The sequence below is a fragment of the Saimiri boliviensis genome, chromosome 17 (genome assembly GCF_048565385.1).
Source record: "Saimiri boliviensis isolate mSaiBol1 chromosome 17, mSaiBol1.pri, whole genome shotgun sequence".
In the NCBI taxonomy this organism is placed as follows: Eukaryota; Metazoa; Chordata; class Mammalia; order Primates; family Cebidae; genus Saimiri; species Saimiri boliviensis.
The window spans coordinates 24,822,100-24,842,823 of record NC_133465.1 but is presented as its reverse complement, the minus strand read 5'-3'; the positions used below and the strand labels follow the sequence as shown (position 1 = coordinate 24,842,823).

The 20,724-nt window shown below is 39.1% G+C and overlaps 1 protein-coding gene across 2 annotated transcripts in view; it reads right to left on the bottom strand.

Moving 5' to 3' along the window:
* Positions 1–7,764: 7,764 nt before the first annotated feature.
* CCT6B (chaperonin containing TCP1 subunit 6B) overlaps positions 7,765–20,724 on the bottom strand; it is a 41,346-nt gene continuing 28,386 nt past the window's right edge. For both annotated transcript variants that reach the window (XM_074388383.1, XM_074388384.1), the window contains 4 exons: positions 15,206–15,339; positions 13,803–13,905; positions 11,246–11,318; positions 7,765–10,414 (listed from right to left, as the gene is read on the bottom strand). In XM_074388383.1, the coding sequence (XP_074244484.1) occupies positions 10,342–10,414; positions 11,246–11,318; positions 13,803–13,905; positions 15,206–15,339 (383 nt within the window). In that variant the 3' untranslated portion in view covers positions 7,765–10,341. The remainder of the gene's footprint in view (positions 10,415–11,245; positions 11,319–13,802; positions 13,906–15,205; positions 15,340–20,724) is intronic.

Below are 20,724 nucleotides of genomic sequence, written 5' to 3'. Positions count from 1 at the left end.
AGAATAAGGAAAGCAAGACTATTTACAGAGTCACTGGGGATGTCCTTAATGACTATATCCCTACTTCCCTAGATCTCTTTGACAATTATATAGGCAGCTGTAAAGGAAGAGTGAATGGATTGTTACAAGGCCTTAATACCTAGAAATATTAAACTGAATTATGTTCAAGAGCCAAAACCCTGGGATGGCGGTGGTATTGTGGGAGGCTGGGAGGGTAGTAATGTATGACTATGAGACAGGATCAAAACATAAAGCAATAGTGATGGCACCAATAAAGTGATTGCGAAGAAACAGTTATTGTTACAGAAAGGACTGTAAAAAAAGATAGGTTAGAAACAAGCAGTTAGGAGAATGGCAGACAGGGGGATAACGATTCTTGGCTCATGATACTTTAACTGTAGCTGGGAGATTTATGAAACAATCTTAGGATAAAGTCTTTTCATTTTTTAAGGGAACTGTCATGAATTTTTTATGTACTTAAAAGTTGGACATTCTCCAACAGACAGAAAAATTAGTTAAATAATTTGCATTGATATGGTTTGGCTGTGCCCCCACCCAAATCTCAACTTGAATTGTATTTCTCAAAATTCCCACATGTTGTAGGAGGGAACCAGTGGGAGGTAACTGAATCATGGGGGCTGGTCTTTCCCCTGCTATTCTCATGATAGTGAGTAAGTCTCATGAGAAAGGTTTATTGAGGTTTCCACTTTTCCTTCTTCCTCATTTTTCTCTTGCCACTGCCATGTAAGAAGTGCCTTTTGCCTCCCACCATAATTCTCAGGCCTCTCCAGCCACGTGGAACTGTAAGTGCAATTAGGCTTCTTTTTCTTCCAGTCTCGGGTATGTCTTTATCAGCAGCATGAAAATGGACTAATACAGTAAATTGATACCAGTAGAATGGGGCGTTGCTAAAAAGTATCCAAAAATGTGAAAGCAACTTTGAATCTGGGTAACAGGCAGAGCCTGGAACAGTTTGGAGGGCTCAGAAGAAGGCAGGAAAGTTTAGAACTTCCTGGAGACTTGTTGAATGGCTTTGACTAAAATGCTGATACTAATATGAACAATAAGGTCCAGGCTGAGGTGGTCTCAGATGGAGATGAGGAACTTGTTGGGAACGAATCACAGGTGACTCTTGTTATGTTTTAGCAAAGACAGCCAGCATTTTGCCCCTGCCCTAGAGATTTGTGGAACTTTGAACTTGAGATAGATTATTTAGGCTATCTGGCAGAAGAAATTTCTAAGCAGCAAAGCATTCAAGACGTGACCTGGGTATGGTTAAAAGCATCCAGTTTTAAATGGAAAATAGAGCATAAAAGTTCAGAAAACTTGCAGCCTATGTGATAGAAAAGAAAAAATTCATTTTCTAGGGAGAAATTCAGGGGGGCTGCAGAAATTTGCCTAAGCAGCCAGGAGTGTAATGTTAATCCCCAAGACCACTGGGAAGATGGCACCAGACCATGTCAGAGGACTTCACAGCAGCCCCTCCCATCACAAGCCCAGAGACCCAGGAGGAAAAAGTGGTTTTGTGGGCCAGGCCCAGGGTCCCCATGTTGTGTATAGTCTAGGGACTTGGTGCCCTGTGTCCCAGCTGCTCCAGCCATGGCTGAAAGGGGACATTGTAGAGCTCAGGCTGTGGCTTTAGAGGGTGGAAGCCCCAAGCCTTGGGAGCTTCCATGTGGTATTGAGCCTGCAGGTACATGGAGGTCAAGAATTGAAGTTTGGGAACCTCCACCTAGATTTCAGAAGATGTATGGAAACACCTGGATGCCCCAGCAAAAGCTTGCTACGGGGGCAGGGCTCTTGTGGAGAACTTCTGCTAGGGCACTGTGGAAGGGAAATGTAGGGTCAGAGCCCCTACACAGAGTTCCTACTGGGTCACTGCCTAGTGGAGCTGTGAGAAGAGGGCCACTTTCCTCAAGACCCCAGAATGGTAGAGCCACTGACAGCTTGCATTGTAAATTGTCACACAATGTAAGAGCCACAGACACTCAATGCCAGCTCGTGAAAGCAGCCAGAAGGGAGGCTGTACCCTGCAAAGCCACAGGAGCAGAGTTGCCCAAGACCATGGGAACCCACCTCTTGCACCAGCATAACCTGGATGTGAGACCTGGTGTCAAAGGAGATCATTTTGGAGCTTTAAAATTTGACTGCCCCACTGGATTTCAGACTTGTATGGGCCCTGTAACCCCTTTGTTTTGGCCAATTTCTCCCATTTGGAATGGATGTATTTGCCCAATACCTGTATCCCCATTATATCTAGGAAGTACTAGCTTGCTTTTGATTTTACAGGCTTATAGGCAGAAGAGACTTGCCTTGTCTCAGATGCAACTTTGGACTGTGGAGTTTTCAATTAATGTTGAAATGAGTTAAGACTTCAGGGGACTGTTAGGAAGGCATGATTAGTTTTAAAATATGAGGACATGAGATTTGGGAGGGGCCAGGCGCAGAATGATATGGTCTGGCTGTGCCCCCACCAAAATCTCAACTTGAATTCAATTTCCCAGAATTCCCAGGTTTTGCGGGAAGGCCCTAGTGGTAGGTAATTGAATCATGGGGGCTGGTCTTTCCCATGCTATTCTTGTGATAGTGAATAAGTCTCACAAGATCTGTGGGGTTTATGAGGGGTTTCCAAGTTTCCTTCTTCCTCATTTTTCTCTTACCACCACCATGTAAGAAGTGCCTTTCACATCCTGCCATGATTTTGAGGCCTCCCCAGCCATGCGGAACTGTAAACCAAGTTAAACCTCTTTTTCTTCCCAGTCTTGGATATGTCTTTATCAGCAGCATGAAAACGGACTAATACATGCATTAAAAACAGATAGGTCCAACAGTTCCAGCACATAGCAGTCTTAGCTAATGTGGACCACCCTCTACCTCACCCCCAATTTACAAACATAAAAATGCTATAGGAAATGTATGACTTGCAATGAGATACCACTTCATACCCATTAGGATGGCTATTATCAAAAAAATAACAAATACTGGTGAAGATATAAATTAGTACCCTTGTGTACTGCTGGATAGTATAACAATGTAAAGAAATTCCTCAAGAAATTAAAAATAGAATTACCATGTGATACAGCAATTCTACTTCTTGGTACATATTCAAAAGAACTGAAGTAGGGACAAACAGGTATTTGCACACCCATGTTCACAGCAGCATTATTCATAATAGTCAAAAGGTAGAAATAACCCAAGTGCCCATCAATGGATGAATAAATAAATAAAATGTGGTAGGTACATATAATGGAATATTATTCAGCTTTAGAAAGAAATTCTGACACACACTACAATATGAATGAACCTAGACAACATTATGCTAAGTAAAATAAACCCATCATCAAAAGACTGTATGATCCCATTCATATAAGGTACATCGAGTAGTCAAATTTAAAGAGACAGAAAGAAGAATGTGGTTAACAAGGGCTGGGGGAGGGGGAAACATGGAGTTATGGTTTAATGGGTATAGAGTTTCAGGTTTGCAAGGAAAAGGCATACTAGAGATGCATGGTGGTGACAGTTGCACAACAATGCACATTTACCTAATGCCACTGAACTATATACACTTAAAAGGGGTTAAAGGGGTAAATTGCATGTTATGCATATTTTACCATTAAAGTCAATAAAGAACAAACAAAACAAAAATAAAAACTATATGGCTGTGCCTAAAAAAGAGAAAGGGAAGTTTTCTTCAAAAGGAAGCCGAAACAGAGTGACAAACTGAAGGTGAACTGTAGAAACTAGAGAAAATAAGAAACTAGATGTAAAATAGAGTCTAAATGTCAGGCTTTTAACACCCACACAGAAACAGGGCTACACCTGAAGGAAGCAGTTGAAGCTAAGGCCCCTAAATGAAACAAGAGCCTTAAAAAGGCACGTTCATGGAGGCCAATACAGAGGCTAGACACACTCCACCCACCTGCCAAGTGAAGTAATGGGAAAACTTGCTCTGCTCAGGATGCCTATGAGAAACTGAGGCTCTAGGCCAGGCGTCCCCAAACTTTTTACACAGGGGGCCAGTTCACTGTCCCTCAGACCGTTGGAGGGCCGCCACATACTGTGCTCCTCTCACTGACCACCAATGAAAGAGGTGCCCCTTCCTGAAGGGCGGCGGGGGGGCCGGATAAATGGCCTCAGGGGGCCGCATGCGGCCCGCAGGCCGTAGTTTGGGGACACCTGCTCTAGGCCTACACCATGCTCAGGTGTGGATCATGAAATTATACCACCTGAGGGTTTTTTAAAAAAAAAGGTAAAAATGGTCCCATGTTTATAACTTGCCATTGAGAGTGCCCTATGGAAAGGAATTTGGAAATACGTGTCAGAATAATAAAACCTGTACAATAGCAGAAAACAATGAGATAATATTTTCAAAGTGTGATAGAAAGCAATGGGTAACTTAGTAAACTATTACTTAATAGTAAGGAGAATTAAAGACTTTTTGAGGGAAGCAAAACTAGAGTATTACTACCATATGTACACTAGAAGGACAAAGAAATACATAGCAGTAAGAAAGAAAGTGAACCCAGAAGGAAGACGGCTGCAAGAAAGAGTGGTGAACAAAGAAATGAATAAACATATGGAAAATCTAAACAGAAACTGACTTTATAAAATAATAGTGATTATTACTATAACTAAGAGACTTAAAAATAAGATGAAACTAAAATATTGAATGAGAACACATTTAAACACAGGAGGAATTACCGTATTTAAAATGTTTTAAGGCCTTTGTATTGTTAGAGAGGAGCAGAGTTACTGTGTTAAGTATGCAAGTTAAAATTTTTAAATTAACCCTACAGTAATAAAAATAGAATACATCATTTCCAAACCATCAAAAAAATGGGAGTAGACAAAATTGAATCAATTTAATAGAAGGCAGTAAAAAGAGAAAGCATCTTTTTTTAAAAAAAAAGCATAAACAAAAAGTATTAAAATTATATGGTAGAAATAAATCTATCAATAATCATCAAAAATAAACTAAACTCACCAGTTATTATCCAAGTAAATTTTTTAAACTAATAAAACTGGCTGGACTCAGTGGTTTACTCCTGTAATCACAGCACTTTGGGAGACCAAGGCAGGAGGCTCGGTCCAGCTCAGAAGTTCCAGACCAGCCTGGGCAACATAAGTGAGACCCTATCCCCACTAAAAATAAAAATAAATGAGCCGGGTATGGTAGTGCACACCTGTAGTCTCAACTACTTGGGAGGCTAAGGCAGAAGAATCCCTTGAGCCCAGGAGATTGAGGTTGCAGTGAGTTATTAAATTAATAAAATCTAGCAATAACGTGTTTTTAGAGACACACTTAATACCTAAAAACAAAGAAATTTCATAAAAGGATGAGAAAAGATACTAGAAAAATAGTATCCTTTCCCCATCCCCTGCACTAAAATAGAGCTGGCATTGCTAGACTAATATAAAACAAGATAAGACTTTAAGGGAAAAAGCATCATTTTATAAAGCATTTCTATAAAAATACAAATTATCAAAACAGCCTCAAAAGGAAATAGAAAACATGAGAACTGCCAGGCGCAGTGGCTCACATCTGTGATCCCAGCACTTTGGGAGGCAGGTGGATCACAAGGTCAGCAGATTGAGACCATCCTGGCCTACATGGTGAAATTCCATCTCTACTAAAACTACAAAAAAATTAGCTGGGCATGGTGGCACATGCCTGTAGTCACAGCTACTCAGGATTCTGAGACAGGAGAATTGCTTGAACCCAGGAGGTGGAGATTGCACTGAGCTGAGATCACACCATTGCACTGCAGCCTGGATGACAGTGCGAGTCTCCGTTTCAAAAAAAAAAAAAAAAAAATGAGACTTATGAATAATGAAGAAAATTGAATCAGTAGTCAAAAATCTATTCCTTCCATTTAAAAAACTACTAGGCTCAGACAAAACTGTCAAGAAATAGATAACCCTCTATCTTACTGACTCAAACTTCCACAGAAAACATACAGTAATAATTCCTCAACTCATTTTATGAGGCTAATATGTCACTGATCCAAAAATTAGACAAGGAAAGCAGAACAAGTAAAACTACAGGCCAATAGTGCTTATGAATACATGTAAAACCCTAAATAAATATTAGCATTGAGTCCACCAGTGTATAAATGGTATCATATTTCATTGAATCTAAAAATGTCACTCATTGTAAGATGCACCATTACTTTATAGACTAAAAGAAAAATGCTATCACTTCAACCATGACATAATACTTTCTTATCACTCATACATTTTTTATATTTACCATAAGAGCTTTTTAAATATATTTATACAATTTTTTATCATATATCATTCCTCTGCATTAATAACAGAGGTAAAATAAATAAGGTAAGATACTCCTAAGACTTCATATTCAGAGTCCAACTCTTCTAAATCACTTTTCAACTTAGAGTCTCTGACACTCATTCTCGCCATCAAGAAGTGGTAATGCAACATTTCATGAAAAAGTCTCTACTATTATCTACGGTATTTTCTTCTAAGCCATTAACACATATTTTGAAAGTTTTGATGTTGAAGTTTTTTTCTTTAACTTACTGAAACGTGACATTGTAGTACAGAAACATACTGGAGGCCAGGTGGGGTGGCCCACGCCTGTAATCCCAACACTTGGGGAGGCTGAGGCGGGAGGATCACTTGAGGCCAACTGTTCAAGACCAGCCTGGGCAACACAGTGAAGCCCTGTCTCTACATACATACCTACATATATACATGAAATATACTGGAATATCCCCCGCTTAGATTTTACAAGTAGAAGCATAGATTCCCACTTGATGTAAATAAGCCCTTCCCACTTGATGTAAACAAAACTTTTAAAATATATATGTATATATAATATATATATAACTTATTATTTATCAGTCCAGATTCAGAAACTTGTGGTAAGCCAGTTGCAGATAGTTTCATTTCACCTGAAAAACGATATCACTTTGACTGATACCGTAATTTTCAATTGTATAATATGTTTACAGATGTGCCCTGCATTAATGTTCCTATTTTGGTTTTTGTTGCGTCTCCTGTGTGCTTGCCAAAACATAGGATGCTTCAGGCCCATGTACAACTGAAAGCAGAGGCATCCATGAGCATTAAAGCTTTAAACTATTGGAAAATGCAATATGCCACATAACTGAAGTCAAAAAAAAAAGGCTATATATTTGTGTTTTTTTAAATAAAAGTTTGCGTCATGTTTTTTTAAAGAAATACACTGTAGCTGGGCGCAGTGGCTCATGCTATAATCCCAGCACTTTGGGAGGCCGAGGTGGGTGGATCACGACGTCAAGAGATCGAGACCATCCTGGTCAACACGGTGAAACCCGGTCTCTACTAAAAATACAAAAATTAGCTGGGCATGGTGGCGCGTGCCTGTAATCCCAGCTACTCAGGAGGCTGAGGCAGGAGAATTGCCTGAACCCAGGAGACGGAGGTTGCAGTGAGCCGAGATGGCACCATTGCACTCCAGCCTGGGTAACAAGAGCAAAACTCCATCTCAAAAAAAAAAAAAAAAAAAAAAAATACACTGTAATACTCCAAAATTGCTAAAATGAATGAATGAATAAGTCTCAAAACCATCAAGTGGGAAATAAAAGCACAAAAGTATATCCACAGAGTGATACAATTTATACATTTTAAAATCCCAAGAAAAGGCTGGGTGTTCATACCTGTAACTCTAGCACTTTGAGAGGCCAAGGCTGGGAGACTGCTTGGGGCCAGGATTTCAAGAACAGCCTGGGCAACACAGCAAGACCCCATCTCTACAAAAAAAAGAAAAAGAAAAATTCACACCTAAAAGCTAGGTGTGGTGTCATATGCCTATAGCCCTAGCTACCCAGGAGGCTGAGGTGAGAGGATTGCTTGAGCCCAGGAGTTTGAGGCTACAGTGAGCTATGATTGTGCCTGGGTGACTGCACTCCAGCCTGGGTGACAGAGTGACACCCTGTCTCTAAATAAATTAAATAAATACCTGAAATGAATTTTTTATGTTGTCACAGGTATGCAAAAGAATAGAGTGGCAGTGGTTCACACCTGTAATCCCAGCACTTTCAGAGGCCAAGACAGGTGGATCACCTGAAGTCAGGAGTTCAAGACCAGTCTGGTCAACACGGTGAAACCCCAACTCTACTAAAAATACAAAAGATTAGCCAAGCGCCATAGTGGGTGCCTGTAATCCCAGCTACTCAGGAGGCTGAGGCAGGAGAATCACTTGAACCTGGGAGGCAGAGGTTGCAGTGAGCCAAGATCGCACCACTGCACTGCAGACTGGGCAACAAAACCAAAATTCTGTCTCAAAAAAAAAAAGAAAATAAGAAAATAAAGTGTGAGGGGAAAAGTGCATAGGAATTAATGATCACCTGTAGGGAGGAAGGGTGAGAAAAGCAGTGGGTAGGGGAGCAGGTAGGGGAGTGGATAGGGGAAGTGGCATCTTAACATTTTGTACTTTGGTATTTCTTTAAAGAAAATCTGGCTAGGTGCAGTGGCTTACAACTATAATCTGAGAACTTTGGGAGGCCGAGGCAGGCAGATCACTTGAGGTCAGGAGTTCGAGACCGGCCTGGCCAGTATGGTGAAACCTGCTCTCTGCCAAAAATACAAAATTAGCCAGGCATGGTAGCAGGCACCTGTAATCCCAGCTACTCAGGAGGCTGAGGTAGGAGAACCACTTGAACCTCGGAGATGGAGACTGCAGTGAGCTGAGATCATGCCACTACACTCCAGCCTGGGTGACAGAGGGAGATTGCCTCGAAGAAAAAAGAAAAGAAAATCTGAAGAAAATATGGCAAAATGTTACTATTTGTTAAAGCTAGGTGGAGGCTACAAATGTGTTTACTATGCTACTTTCTGTCTTTTTGGTATATTTTAAATATTTCAAAATGTAAACATGTTACACAGAAAAGATACGGCCATATGCACGGTATGCCCACTATAAAAGGACTATCCTATAGAAAAAAGACAAGCTTGAAAAGGAGATCTTTGTTTATAACGGCAACAAAAATTGAAAACAGAATTAGTAAAATAAACTGTGGTATAACCATACAATGCAATGCCATGCAACCATAAATAAATGATGGTTCAGTAGTCTGAATACTGGGCCAGGTATGTTGGCTTGTGCCTGTAATCCAAGCATTTTGGGAGACCGAGGCAGGTGGATCACTGAAGGTCAGGAATTCAAGACTGGCCTGGTCAACATGGCGAAACCCCATCTCTACTAAAAATACAAAAATTAGCCAGGCATGGTGGTGCACACCTGTAATCTCAGCTACTCAGGGGGCTAAGGCAGAAGAGTCACTTGAATCTGGGAGGCAAAGGTTGCAGTGAGCCAAGATCATGCCACTGCACTCCACCCTGGGTGACAGTGAGACTCTGTCTCAAAAAAAAAAAAAAAGAAGTCTGAATACTGACTTAGAAAGATGTTGACAGTATATTAAGTGAAAAAAAACAGACCATAAAATCATAGGTTCTCAACTAAGGTATTAAATGGTTAAAGGAACCTTCTCCTATATGCGCAAACAGGCCCAAGTTCCATTAACGCACCTGCTATATTTCAGTCTCTTATCAACTAGCATCCATGGAAAGAAAACCAAAAGAACTCTGATAACAATAAAAAGCATAATAGATTAATCCTAGAGTTTCAAACAAGAAAGATGTTGCTATAATATCTATACTGAACAGTTGTATTCTAAGCCAAAAAAACAGTTATTTCCCACTGTTGTTTTCAACAAATCTCATCTTTCCAGATGAGACCTGTTCCATCTCACCATCTAGTCAGAGAGCTACCAAAGCTAGCACAGTAGCATAAATTGTTGATCATATATACAAAAAATCAGGTAAAATATAATAGATGATATACAAAATAAATTAAGTCAGATACTATAAACAATGCAATCCGAAGCTATATTCCATATTTACAAGAGGAAAGAGTGGCAGCAAGAAATCACTGAAAGAATTTTGAGAGAAAATGAAACATCTTTGTCCTACTATATTTATACCCTCTGATAAACTGGAAATATTTACTTGGGTGCACTAAAACTCTATGTTGTTAATTAAAACTTGCCAAAAGGTCTAAGAATCATAAATATCCTATGTTATAAAAACTGCAATCGCGTATAACATATATGTGGGGAGTTAGGATTCTTGGGGAAATATTTTAATTATTATTCCTTTAATGTAAATGTATTTCTTGTGTTCTTTATACCTTGATGAAATATTTTGAGACTGATAAGACCCAAAAGATATAATCTGCATTTATTGTGTAGAAATTCAGAATGGCTCAGGTTACACAAAAGTAGTCAGATATAAAGGGCACTAAATTTCATCTTCTCAAAGAGCTGATTTTGAATTCAATCACCCTTTGAGAGAAGACATCCCAGCTCGCATGATTTCATCAACCAGGAGAATGTTGGTGGCAATCACTGTGCTAAAGAAAAAGATTAGAGAGTGAGTAAAGCCTACCAAACCCACTCTTAACTTTTTCCCCCAGCAATCTTTAGCTATGTAGGGTACTTTGTTCTTTAATGATGTTGGTGTGATATTTTATGAGACAAGGCTATTATAAATAGAAATGTCACCTTTTTTTTTTTTTTAGATGGAGTTTAATTCTTGTTGCCAGGCTGGAGTGCATGGTGAGACCTCAGCTCACTGCAACCTCCACCTCCCAGGTTCAAGCAATTTTCCTGCCTCAGCCTCCGGAGTAGCTGGGATTACAGGTGCCCACCACCACACCCAGCTAATTTTTGTATTTTAGTAAAGACAGGATTTCTCCATGTTGGCCAGGCTGGTCTCAAACTCCTGACCTCAGGTGATCCACCTGCCTTGGCCTCCCAAAGTGCTGCAATTACAGGCGTGAGCCACCACGCCTGGCCCAATGTCATGCTTTGTATTATAATTTCAACTCTTTTGCTGATAAGGTGGATGCCTGATTTATATTCCAGCAAAATTGAGCTTATTTTTACAATATCATTTTATTTTCTCCACCATGCACATGCTACTATTTCAGCAAAATTTCCCCTTTCCCTTCCCCTTGAAGTAGATTAATTTTTCTTATAACTTAACACTGCCAGATCTAAAACATAAAAGGGACTATGGACTATAAAATGACAGAAGCTATTCCTAATAACTGAATACTACACCTTTCATACACTTGACAATTTTTCCACCATAGAGTGACAAAAATAATAGAAAAATTTTCACCTTAATATTATCAGTTATAACTCTAAAGGTGTTTCACTTTATGTTCATACAAACTTACCAAGAGTGAAGAAGTTGTTTTTTTACACAATAATTATCCCATACTCCTTCATCTGCTGCTACCATTGGCTCACCTGCAAAGTAAAAACAATTTTAATCCCAAAATATTAGTATTTTCTATTAATATTAATTGATACCTTCTAAAAATACTTAATACACTACCAAAACGACTTTTGTCATGGTAATCAATGACCTCCATATTGTTAAATCCAATGGTTGGTTCTCAGGCCTCATCTATCAATATCTAACACAGTTAATCACACTCTCCTGCTTACTTTCTTGTCTTCCAGGACACTACATTCCCCTGGTTTTCTTTCTTTTGCACTACTGGCTCTTTTTCTGATTACTTCACTGGTTCTTCCTCTCCCTCCCTGACCTCTTAATGTTGGAGTACACAAAGGTTCAGTCCTAGACTCTTTTCTCTCTACACTTACTCCCTAGGTGATCTCATCCAGATTTTTAGATTTAAACCATACACATCTGATGACTCTCAAGGTTGGGAGCAGGGGAGATTGTGGTGTTTTGTTTTTGTTTTTGAGACAGAGATCTCGCTCTGTCACCTAGACTGGAGTGCAGTGGCGAAATACCGTCTCACTGCAACCTCTGCCTTCTAGGTTCAAGCAATTCTCCTGCCTCAGCCTCCTGAGTATCTGGGATTACAGGTGCTCTCCACCATGCCTGGCTAATTTTCATATTTTTAGTAGAGACAGGGTTTTACCATGTTGGCCAGGCTGGTCTGAACTCCTGACCTCAAGTGATCTGCCCACCTCGGCTCCCAGAGTACTGGAACTACAGGCATGAGCCACTGCACCCAGCTTGACTCTCAAGTTTTAATCTCCAACCCAGACCTCTTCCTTGAACTCCCGACTCATATATCCAACTTTTTTTTTTTTTTTTTTTTTGAGACAGAGTTTCATTCTTGTTGCCTAGGCTGAATACAATGGCAAGACTTCATCTCACCATAACCTCCGCCTCCCAGGTTCAAGTGATTCTCCTGATTCAGCCTCCTAAGTAGCTGGGATTACATGTGCATTTCATCATGCCCAGCTAATTTTTAGTATTTTTAGTAGAGATGAGGTTTCACTATGTTGGCCAGGTCGGTCTTGAACTCCTGATCTCAGGTGATCCACCCGCCTTGGCCTCCCAAAGTGCTGGGATTGCAAGTGTAAGCCACTGTGCCTGGCCCAACTTCATTAATTAAAAGATTGCAGATGCTTCAACCTTGACTCTGCCAAAACTGAATGCTGATGTCCTTTCACCCACAACCTGCTCCAGCCAATCTTTTCCACCACAATTGATTACAACTCCAACTTTCTGCTTATTCAGCTGACTTCTCTACAGAGTGGAAAGTGGCCAGAGTGATCCTCTTAAACATAATTAGGCCATGCGCCTGACCAACATGGTGAAACCCTGTCTCTACTAAAAATACAAAAATTAGCCAGGCATGGCAGCTGGCACCTGTTAATCCCAGCTATTCAGGAGGCTGAAGCCGGAGAAATGCTTGAACCTGGAAGGCAGAAGTTACAGTAAGCTGAGATCATGCCACTCCAGCCTGGGTGACAGAACCAGACGGTCTCATAAATTAATTAATTAGGCCATGTCACACCTCTACTCAAAATTGCTCCCTGCTCCTCTAAAGGAAAAGCCAAAGTCCTGAGACTGGCCAAAATGCCTTTGCATGATGGGACCTTCTGTCACCTCTCACACTTCCTTCCTCCTTCCTCAAAAACATCAGACACTGGATTTTCCACTGGCTGTTCCCTTTCCCTAGAACACTTAACCCCAGTTGCCCACATGGCTAATTTCCTCACTTCCTTCCACTTTTTTTCAATAGGTATCTTCTTGATGATGCCTATCCTGACCAACCTCTTTAAGCTGCCATTCTTTCTCCACCCTCCTGCTCATGATCATTATTATACCACTCTTTTTCATATAATTTATTACTTTCTAAAATGCTGAAGCAGTTTATTTATTAAAGTTATTATTTACTGCCTACCTTCTCCCACTACAACATAAGCTCCCAGGGGCAGATAATTTTGTCTGTTTTGTTCTATGTGAAGCCCAAGAGGAAAACAAGCACTTAATAACTATTTCTTAAATGAATGAATATTGTTAAGAAGCTCAAAAATGCCGGGCGCGGTGGCTCAAGCCTGTAATCCCAGCACTTTGGGAGGCCGAGGCGGGTGGATCACGAGGTCGAGAGATCGAGACCATCCTGGTCAACGTGGTGAAACCCCGTCTCTACTAAAAATACAAAAAAAAAATTAGCTGGGCATGGTGGCGCGTGCCTGTAGTCCCAGCTACTCAGGAGGCTGAGGCAGGAGAATTGCTTGAACCCAGGAGGCGGAGGTTGCGGTGAGCCGAGATCGTGCCATTGCACTCCAGCCTGGGTAACAAGAGCGACACTGTCTCAAAAAAAAAAAAAAAGAAGCTCAAAAATAAAGGCATCTAAAATTTAAATATTAAAGTTACCCAAACCTCCACTCCTTTACTAGAAGATCTGGATAACTGAAGAATAATCTCTTTATTAAGCAGCTAATTTTCCTTCACTTTCTTACCTGTGTTCAAATCTATGCCAACAAGTTGTTTTGATTCGAAATGCTCAGCCTGAACTTTTACTAGTGTTTCCTGTGGGTCATAACCAGCATTCTGAGCAAGAACCTTTAGGAATAAAAATAATAATATAGATGCATAATACCTTCACATATATCAAATATAAAAATACTCTTTAGTCTTGTAAAAACCCATCTATAACATGGCAATCATCTCCTTTTTCCACTTTTAATCTAAATCAAATTATTATTTCATCTATCTAGTAGTTTTTATATTTACTTAAACATTTCCCCTTTTCACATCACACTGAATTCTGAGGACATCAGAGTTCCCCATTTCCAGCCCAATACATTCATTTCCCTCCTTGCAAAAGATTTTATTGTTTGTTTGTTTTTTGTTTTTTGTTTTTTGGTGTGGAAGGAAGTAGAGTGATGTTCTTGTTTCCCCTAGTACTGCTAGCCACATACCCTCCAATTCTTCCTAGGCACTTGCTAGGGAAACCAGAATATTTGCAGCACCTTTGTGCCCCTCGTCTTCATAAGGAAAGTCATAACCTGTGGTAACAGGGTTGGAGATACCCACACTCCAAACCAGGCTCATTTCCAAGTGGTCCCAAATCACCAGCTGATGAGGGAAAAGGTACCACCAATGTATTCTGGGGTTACCAATTTCTGTCAACAACAGGATCATACTGCCTTTGCTGCTCTAGGGAAGGAAAACATAGAAATCTAATTCACAAAGATTTCACAAATTATGAATAATTTTAATAGAAATTAGCAAAGAGATTTTGCTAGTATTGTCAATAATGTTTTAATTCATGGTAATAGCATCTTTAAAGTAGTTTTAGGATATTTCTAAGGTGGTTCAAAACCAATTAAGGCAACTAGAAAGGAATAGTTGTTTTCTGTCCTTAGGTTGCTACACAGAAAAATTCTGTTTTCTCTTTTTCTAGGAATTATAATGGTGATGACAAACGCAAGGTTATATCTAGGAATGCTAAACAGCCTCAAGTCCTCACTCTTTACAAATTGATTGCATTTGGATACCACTAACAAAGCAAAGATGTACCATAAAATCTAACTACATTTTAAGTTCTAAACTTTTTCATTATGGTTAGTTAATCGTGAGTCATTTCCGAAGGAAATTTTTGGAGCCGCTATAATTTTTGGAACTCAGAGGAGCAAACAAGGGGGTAAGCTGGCTATTTCATAAGATGGTGCAAGGATTCTGGGCTGTTATCCCAAAAGTTTCCCTGCTTTAGTTGTAAAATATCTAAGAGAAAACTGTGTAAGGAAATGCATATAAATACCTGTCTGTCTACTCCATTAACTATGAGATAATATGGGCAATTTGTAATTAACACCTTTGTGTCTAACCAGTTGTTATTTGGCGGAAAGGGTAGCTATACCTTGGGAATAACGAGTAAAGCATCAGCAAAAGCTTGGACTCCAAGACGAGCTCTTCCTGTTACTCTGTTCTTGTACATAACAAGAGCTTCAGCCATTGCCACTTCAACTGCACCAGCCCCAGGAACCACACAACCTATCGGAGAGAAAAAAGATGATTGGCAAGACATGCCATAAAAACCAAAAAAAAGAGATGGAGAAAAAAAGCAATTAACTATTCAACTATGTTTTACTGTCTACAGAAATCAAATAAATGGCACAGCTCAATAATTACTCAGTTGTCTTATGAAACATCCTGAGGTTACGTCATTAAATAAATAGGCATAGTATAGAAAACTGCTGCAAACAGCTTATTTCGCTGCTTACTCTCCAGTAAATGAGAATAATTTCTTTACCTTAATCTTACTTTTATAACTACTTTTTTTTTTCTGAGATGGAATTTTACCCATCACCCAGGCTGGAGTGTAGTGGCATGATCTTGGCTCACTCCAACCTCTGCCTCCCAGGTTCAAGTGATCCTCCTACCTCAGCCTTCCTTCTAAGTAGCTGAGATTACAGGTATGCACCACCACACCCAGCTAATTTTTGTATTTTTAATAGAGATGGGGTTTCACCATGTCGGCCAGGCTGGTCTTGAACTCCTGACTTCAAGTGATCCACCCACCTCCACCTCTCAAAGTGCTGGGATTACAGGCATTGAGCCATCACACCCAGCCTTATGACTACTTTCAGAGATCATTATTTTTAATTTATATTGACATGTAACTGATTACAATATCTGACATGAAAATGTTTTAGGCCAAGATAATTTGGCCATAGTTTTTGATAGGGAATTCTTGGAACTCAATGAAGTATTTGTTTTTTGTATTGGAGCAGAACTCAAACTGCTATCTAAGAAAAAATTTATGTAGTACTATTTTCTAAAGCAAGAGTTTTGGTTAAACACATCAATTTTCACATCAGGATATGACTTCTTTATCTGCTACTTGTATGGTTTCATAAGGTTTATGACTGTTATCAGTAAATTTGCTTCAGAATCACCTATCTTTAAAACAAAACAATACAAAAATAATCTCCCCTTTTATCTCACATCATTTTAAAATTACTACCCCCTTTTTCTGCTTCACTTCACAATATAATCGCTCAGAGTTGTTTACCTACCAGATGATTACATCATTACCTCCCATTCACATTTTTAAGAAGTTCCTTGTTAAACACAGAATACACTCAAAAGAATATTTTATATGTGTAAAATATAAAGAATAAAAGTACAAATAAACAAATGTATCCACGTACCTACCACCCACCTTAAGAAAAAAATTACTAGAATCTTTGAAAACTTCCCTGATCCCATTCCTTGTGAAAACACAAGGTATCAAAATTTTAGCATCCCTAAAGCAGTAGTTAAAGAGAAATTTACACCACTATACACCTATAATAGAAATGAAGACAGTTCTCAAACTAATGACCCCAGCTTCCACCTTAAGAAACTAAAAAATTCTCAAAAGACACAAACCACTAAAGCTTACTCAAAAAAAAAAAAAAAAAAAAAAAACCTTTATAGGCCTGTGTCTATTTTGAAAATTGAATTTGTCATTAAAAGCTTTCTCACAAAGAAAACTCCAGGTTCAGATGGCTTTATTGACAGTCTACTAAACATTTAAGAAAGGAACAATACCAATTCTCCACAACAACTTAACGCTGTCAGAAATTTGAACAAGAAGAAAAACTTTCCAATTCACTCCATGAGGGCAGCATTATTCTAACACCAAAAAAGATAAAAGTATTATAAGAAAAAATACACACAGACCAATAGCCCTTACGAATATATATGTAAAAATTCTTAACAAAATTTTAGCCAGTTAAGTCAAACAATACATAAAAAGGACAATACACATAGTAGCATTATTTACAATAGCCAAAAGGTAAATGAAATGCAACACATATTTCTATTAATAGACAAATAAATTGTGGTTTATACATATAATAGAATATTATTCAACTGTAAAAAGGATGGAAATTCTGGCACATGCTACAACATGAGGGAACCTTGATGACACTATGCAAAGTGAAATAAGCCAGATACAAAAGGATAAAAACTGTATGATTCCAACTATATGAGATATATAAAGTAAATTCATAGATACAGAAAGTAGAATGGTGGTTACCCAGGGCTGGGGAGGTGGGTAGAAAATGGAGAGTTACTGTTTAATGGGTACAGAGTTTCAGTTCTGCAAGGAAAAAAAGTTCTGGACATGGGTGGTGATAATGGTTACACAACACTGTGAATGCACTTACTACTACTGAACTGTACACTTAAAAACTGTTAAACTGTAAATTTTATGTTATGTATATTTACCACAATTTTAAAATGTGTAACCCATTGAATTTTTAAAAAGTAAGATATAACTAGTATGGTTTATCCCAAGAATGTAAGGTTAGTTGAACAGTTGAATCAATCAATGTAATTTACTGCATTAAAAAACTAAATAAGGGCCAGGCATAGTGGCTCGTGCCTATAACCACAGAACTTTGGGAGGCCACAGCAAGCAAATCACCTGAGGTCAGAAGTTTGAGACTAGCCAGGCCAACACGGTGAAACCCCATCTCTACTAAAAAAATACAAAACTTACCCGGGTGGGGTAGTGTGCCTGTAATCCCACCTACTCAGGAGGCTGAGGCAGGAGAATCGCTTGAATCTGGCAGGCGAAGGTTGCAGCGAGCCAAGATTTTGCCATGGCACTCTAGCCTGGGTGACAAAGCGAGACTCCATCCCCCCTCCAAAAAAAAAAAAAAAAACCTAAATGAGAAAAATCATATGATCATCTTAATAGATGCAGAAAAAGCATTTGGCATTTATTCTGTGTGTGTGTGTGCGTGTGTGTGTCAAAAAAAAAAAAAAGTTTCATTCTTGTTGCCCAGGCTGGAGTGCAATGGTACAATCTTGACTCACTGCAACCTCCACCTCCCAGGTTCAAGAGATTCTCCTGTCTCAGCCTCCCAAGTATCTGGGATTACAGGCGCCTGGCACCACACTCAGCTAATTTTTGTATCTTTAGAAGAGATGGCGTTTCACCATGTTGGCCATGCTGGTCTCGAACTCCTGACCTCAGGTGATCCACCTGCCTTGGCCTCCCAAAGTGCTGGGATTACAGGCATGATCCACCACCCCCAGCCTGATATTTCACATTTATTCCTGATTAAAAACTGTCAGCAAACTAGATGCAGAAAAGAACGTCCTCAACCTGATAAAAATCTATAGCTAACAACATACACAATGGAGAAAGATTGAATGCTTTCCCCCCTAAGATTGGGAATGAGGAAAGGATATCCATTCTCATTATTCCTAGTCAACATTATACTGGTGGTTCTAGCCCATGAAATAAGGGGGGGAAATTTTAAATATCCGTACTGGAAGGAAAAAATATAACTGTCTTATTAGCAGACAACATGATAATTTATATAGACAATTCAATGAAGCCTATAAGAAAGCTAATAGGAGTAATAAGTGATTTGGCAAGGTTGCAGAATTCAATATCAATGTATAAAAATAAACTATATTTCTATATATTAGCAACTAACAATCAGAAATTGAAATTTTAAAAATAACATATACAATAGTAACAAAATAAATGAAATACAGAGAGATAAATATGGGGGGGAAGTGTTTGAGGCTCATATACTAAGAATTACAAAATATTGCTGAGATAAATTCAAGAATACTCAAATAAATAGAAAAAATGATATTCATGAGTTAGATGGTTCATGATTAAGATTCAACTATCCCCAAATTAATCTATAGATTCAATAAAATTCCAATGAAGTCAGGTGCAGTGGCTCACACCTGTAATCCCAGCACTTTGGGAGGCCAAGGTGGGAAGATTGCTTGAGTCAAAGAGTTTGAGACCAGCCTGGGCAACAAAATGAGACGTTGTCTATACAGAAAATTAAAAAATTAACCAGGCATAGTGGTGCATGGTTGTGGTTCCAGCTACTTGGGAAGCCAAGGTGAGAGAGTCACTTGAGTCCAAGAGTTTGAGACCAGCCTGGGCAACAACATAATGAGACACTGTCTCTACAGAAAATAAAAAAGTTAACCAGGCATAGTGATGCACAGTCGTGGTTCCAGCTATTTGGGAAGCTAAGGTGGGAAAGTCACTTGAGCTCGATAGGTCGAGTCTGCAGTGAGCCATGATCATGCCACTGCACTCCAGCCTGGGCAACACAGTATGACCTTGTCTCAAAAACAAAACAAACAAACAAACAAACAAAAAAAGTTCCAATCAAAATCCCAGCAGCAGTCTTTTTGGTAGAAATTGACAAGCTGATTCTAAAATTCATATGGAAATGCCAAAGACTTAGAATGACCAAAATAACTTTAAAATGAGAGTTAACAATACTGATTTCAAGATTTATTATAAAGCTGCAGCCATCAGGACAGTATGATATTAACATTAAAATAGACAAATACATCAGTAGAACAGAAAAAAAGAGCACAGAAACAGAACCACACAAATATGAAAAACTATTTTTTTATACAGGAGCAAAGGCAATTCAGTAGTGAGAAGTAAAGTCTTTTCAACAAATAAGACTAAAACAATCTGATACCTTTATATGAAAACAATGAACTTGTATCCTACTTGCACCACATACAAAAATTAACTTAAAGTGAATCACAGACCTAAACGTAAAACCTAAGACTATAACACTTCTAGAAGAAAATTTTTGTAACCCTCGGTTAGGTAAAGATTTTTTAGACACCACACTAAAAGCATAATCCATGAGAGAATAAAAATAATAAATTAGACTTCATCAAAATTAAGAACTTCTCTGAAAAGCACTATTAATAATAAAGTAAGACATAGAGGAGAAAAATCTGCCAATCATATATCTGAAAAAGCACTTGTATCCAATATACATACAAAGAACTCTCAAACTCAACAATAGAAAACTAACACCACAATTTTTTTTCCTTTTTTTTTTTTTTGGAAACGGTCTTGCTCTGCTGTCACCCGGACTGGAGTACAGTGGTGTGATCATAGCTCACTGTAACCTCAAACTCTTGGGGCTCATGTAACCTTCCTGCCTCAGCCTCCTAAGTAGCTGGAACTACAGGTGCAGACCACCATGCCTGGCTATTTGTGTGTATGTATGTAGAGTCATGGTCTTGCTGTGTTGCCCAGGCTGGTTTCAAACTCCCAGGCTCAAGCAGTCCTCCCACCTTGGCCCCCCAAAGTGCTGGAATTACAGGTGAGAACCACTGTGCATGGCCAACAATCTGATTTTTCAACGGGCAAAAGATTTAAACAGAAAATTCACCAAAGATGTGGAGGGCAAATACACACATTAAAAGATGGTCAACATCAGCTGAATGTGGTGGCTCATGCCTGCAAATCCCAGCACTCTGGGAGGCTGAGGTGAGAAGGTTGCTTGAGGCCAGGAGTTCAAGACCAGCCTGGGCAACACAGAGAAACCTCATCTCTACAAAAAAATTTAAAAATCAGCCAGGTGTAGGCCAGGC